General features: G+C 38.8%; 1 protein-coding gene across 1 annotated transcript; it reads left to right on the top strand.

Annotated features, from left to right (window-relative positions):
* Positions 1-386: 386 nt before the first annotated feature.
* LOC125491920 (uncharacterized mitochondrial protein AtMg00810-like) lies at positions 387-4,086 on the top strand. The gene is made up of 2 exons (XM_048633996.1): positions 387-502; positions 3,534-4,086. Exons 1-2 carry the CDS (start codon positions 387-389, stop codon positions 4,084-4,086), a joined length of 669 nt encoding a protein of 222 aa, XP_048489953.1.
* The last annotated feature ends 238 nt before the right edge of the window (positions 4,087-4,324 follow it).

Genomic DNA, 4,324 nt, shown 5'->3' with positions numbered 1-4,324 from the left:
GTGTATATGTTACCTCCAAAAGGTTACAAAAAGGACTGTACAGGTTTGGTTTGCAAGCTTAAAAGGTCCTTATATGGCTTGAGGCAAGCAAGCAGACAGTGGAATATAGAACTCAGTAAGTTTTTGTTGCAACAAGGTTATATACAATCTGCCAGTGACACTTCTCTATTTACAAAAACAGTAGACACATCTTTCATAGCAGTGGTGGCTTATGTAGATGATCTCTTGATCACAGGCAATGATCTTGATCTTATTTCTCAACTGAAAACTGATTTACATTCAGCTTTCACTATCAAGGATCTAGGTGAATTGAAGTCACAAGAAGTGATTCTGGCATTATGTTGAATCAAAGAAAGTATATCCTAGATTTGCTCAAGGATACACAAATGGAAGAAGCTCTTGTTTCTGCTTTTCCTCTTCCTAGAGGATTAAGACTTTCTCTTGAAGAAGGAGAGTTACTTGAGGATGCTGAGGTGTACAGGAGAATTATTGGCAAGTTGCTGTAATTGAACATGACAAGGCCAGATATTTCTTATTCAGTTCAGCAACTTAGTCAGTTTTTACATGCTCCTAGACAACCACATTACAAGGCTGCTTTGCATGTGCTTAGATATCTCAAAGGATCTTTAAATTATGGATTATTTTACTCTTCTAAAACATATTTCAATGTTACTGGATATAGTGATGCAGACTGGGGGACTTGTGTTTTCACAGGGAGATCTTTGACTGGTTGGTGCATATTTGTAGGCAACTCTCTTGTTTCCTAGAAAACAAAGAAACAAAAAGTTGTTTCTAAAAGTTCAGCAGAAGCAGAATATAGGAGTCTTAGTCAAACCACCAGTGAAATTGCTTGGTTAGATGGTATTCTTCAATATTTGGGTATCAAAACTACTCAGCCTATTTCTGTGTTTTGTGATAATAAAGTTGTCAAAAACATTGCTGAAAACAAATGTGTGAATGAAAGGACAAAACATCTCAAATTGGATGTTTGTTATGTAAGAGAGAATGTGCAGTCAGGTTTTATTCAGCTTCTTCATGTCAAATCAGCTCTTCAACTAGTTGATATCATGACTAAAGCTTTGGGAGCTGAGCAACACCATTTCTTGAGCTCCAAGATAGGCCTTGTTACAACACCAAGTCCATCTTGAAGGGGGGATGTTAAGTTATTAATAAGAAAGTTAGTTGTAACTGATTCTGGTGCCTAACAACTTTTGTAACTAACTTTGTTAGTTGTTAGTTTCTCCTAGCTATATATAGCATTCTTGGCTGCTGTAATTATTTGAGCAATACAGTAATAAACTCTTCTTCTTTCTCTCTCTATATTCTCTCTGTATTACATTAGTTTGATGTTCTTATTTTGTTCAGTTGCTACTCTCAGGAGTATTTAGTTCCCACCAGATAATCCTCTTCAAGGTGACCTCTCCGAGGTGTCGAGATTTGACCCGTGTTTTCTTTTAATAAGGTTGTCAAATATATGCATTTAGTGTCTATATTTATCGGCAAATATCTAGCTTTGTTTTTCGATGTGTCCGTATATTTTTTTGGAACTCAACTTTTACTTGATTTCCCGACACCGAGATCTATTTTGCGTACATATAATTAATCTAGGTAGTTTGTCTAATTATAGACATTATTTGTCTATATTTATCAGCATCCAGCTTATTACTTTCTAGATTTGTCGATATATATTTTTGTAGAACCCGACTTCAGCTTTATTCCCCGGCATCGGGATGTATTTTTTGTACATAAATCTAATCTATTTCATGTTTAAATTGCATATTATCTTAGTTTAAAATATAGTATGCGAAGGAGGCGATGCAGGAACAGGTTTAATGTAGTATATTTCGGTGATGCCGTGCAGCAGGTACATGTTTAATTATATTATGGAATATTATAATAATATTTAATGTAATTAAAAATATCAACGAGGGCTTAACATCAAAAAAAAGAAGACGGATAAACAGTCGTTGTACAAGAAAGTAGCGCTGACATGGAATTTTTAGACAACGATGGCTTTAGAAAATTGTGACGATTTACAGCCGTCGCTAAGACAACGACTGCTTTCAAATGTCGTTGATTTAACGACGGTTGAAAACCATCGTTGATTTTCCGACTGTTGTAAACGGTCGGTGTTACCTAATCAATGACGGCTTGCGAAGTAGTCGGTGATGAGTAAGCAAAACGGTCGTTGATTGGGCATCGACGGCTTGATTTCTAAATTAGCGACCAAATATACAACGTCCATCAATCAACGACGGCTGGCGTCGGTGCTATTTTTACCGAATGATTTTTAGTAATTAGTGATGGCTTCGAACTGTCGTTGACTGTGTATTTTCTTGTAGTGTTACCTCCTTCATTTTGGCATCATGCCTTGGCCATGGTAATCTATCTTCTTAACATTCTTCTAAGCAAAGTATTAGACTACCAAACTCCACTCAAAATTCTTTATAATAGGGATCCTCTATATTCTCATGTTCCGGTTTTTGGGTGTTTATGCTATTCGCTTTTTCCTTTTACCACCATTAATAAACTTTAGGCTCGTTCTACACCTTGTGTATTTTTAGGGTACCCATCTAATCATCGGGGATCTAAGAGTTATGATATTTGATTACAAAAATTATCATAAGTCGCCATGTCATATTTGATGAGAGTTAATTTCCTTTTGCATCTCTTCATAAGTCACAATCTTCAACATATGACTTCTTAGATGAGGGCCTCTCCCCTTATGTGCTCCATCAAATGGCCCAACCTGCTCCTGCAGCCCATCTCCCCGTATCCCCTTTTGGGCCACCTATCGTGGGCCTCCTAGATCCCTCTTCTACCCCTGATCCTCCTGTCCCACCTTCATTAAACAGCCACCTTTCCCTTCCTTTGTTGACCCAGTCCAGTTCTTCCTTCCCTCTTACTACCCAACCTACCCACGGCCTGGTCACCTGAAGTCAACGGGGTATTATTAAGCTTAAGCACTAGTTTAGTCTCCATTCCACCACTATCCACTCACCTTCACCCCGTAATCCGGTATCGTCTTTGCGTGACCCTAATTGAAAACTGGTTATGGATGCTGAGTATAATGCTTTTATTGAAAATAAGACTTGGGAGTTAGTACCCCGCCCCATGGAGTTAATGTGATTCGTTCTATGTGAATTTTTGCTCATAAAGAAAACTCGGATGGTTCTCTTGAGAGAAATAAGGCCCTTCTTGTAGGTGATGGCAAGACTCAGCAGATTGGTATAGATTGTGGTGAGACTTTCAGTCCGGTTGTCAAAACGACTACCATTCAAACTATTCTTAGCTTATATCTCTCTCTCTCTCTAAGCATTGGTCCATTCATAAGTTGGATGTCAAGAATGCTTTTCGACATGGAGATTTAAAAGAGACTGTATATATATGTATCAGCCCTTGGGATATAGGGATGCTACTCACACTGATCATGTGTGTCCGTTAAAGAAGTCTTTATATGGCCTCAAGCAGGCGCCTCGTGCTTAGTATCAACAGTTTGCAGATTGTCTTTCTACTATTGGTTTCTCTCACAGCACCTCTGATCAATCATTGTTTATGTATCGTCGCGGTACTTCTATGACATATTTGTCACTATATGTGCATGATATTATTTTGACAGCTTCTTCAGATGCTCTACTTCGGTCTATCATGACTAAACTGAGTTCTAAATTTGCTATGAAAGATTTGGGTGCTCTCAGTTATTTCTTGGGCATTGTTATTACCCGTCATGCACGTGACCTCTTCCTTTTTCAGCGAAATTATGCTACTGAGATCATTGAATGTGATGGAATGTCTGCTTCCACGCCCTTTTCTACGCCTGTGGATACCAAGCCTAAACTGAGTTCCACCTCCAGTGATCCCTATGCAGACCCTTCTTTGTATCGTAGTCTTGTTGAGGCTCTTCAATATCTCACCTTCACCAGGCCTGACACTTCATACGTTGTGCAGCAAGCTTATTTATATATGCATGACCCTCGAGATGTACACATGCATGCACTGAAGACCATTGTGCGCTTTACAGGGTACTCTGGATCATGGGTTACATCTCAACCCCTCCTTTATCTCCAATCTCATTGCATACACTGATGTAGATTAGGGAGGTTGTCCCGATACCCATCGTTCCACATCTTGTTACTGTATTTTTCTTGGTGATAACTTACTATCTTGGTCTGCTAAATGCCAACCTACTCTATCTCGGTCTAGTGCTGAGACCGAGTATCATGGTGTAGCCAATGTGGTCTCTGAATCTTGTTGGCTATGCAATCTTCTTCTAGAGCTTCATTGTCCTATTCCGACGACTGCTACCTTGGTTTATTGTGATAAT

Source organism: Beta vulgaris, chromosome 7 (assembly GCF_026745355.1).
Source record: "Beta vulgaris subsp. vulgaris cultivar EL10 chromosome 7, EL10.2, whole genome shotgun sequence".
NCBI lineage: Eukaryota > Viridiplantae > Streptophyta > Magnoliopsida > Caryophyllales > Amaranthaceae > Beta > Beta vulgaris.
Note: the sequence above shows the minus strand (reverse complement) of the source record. Positions and strands in the feature narration are given on the sequence as shown.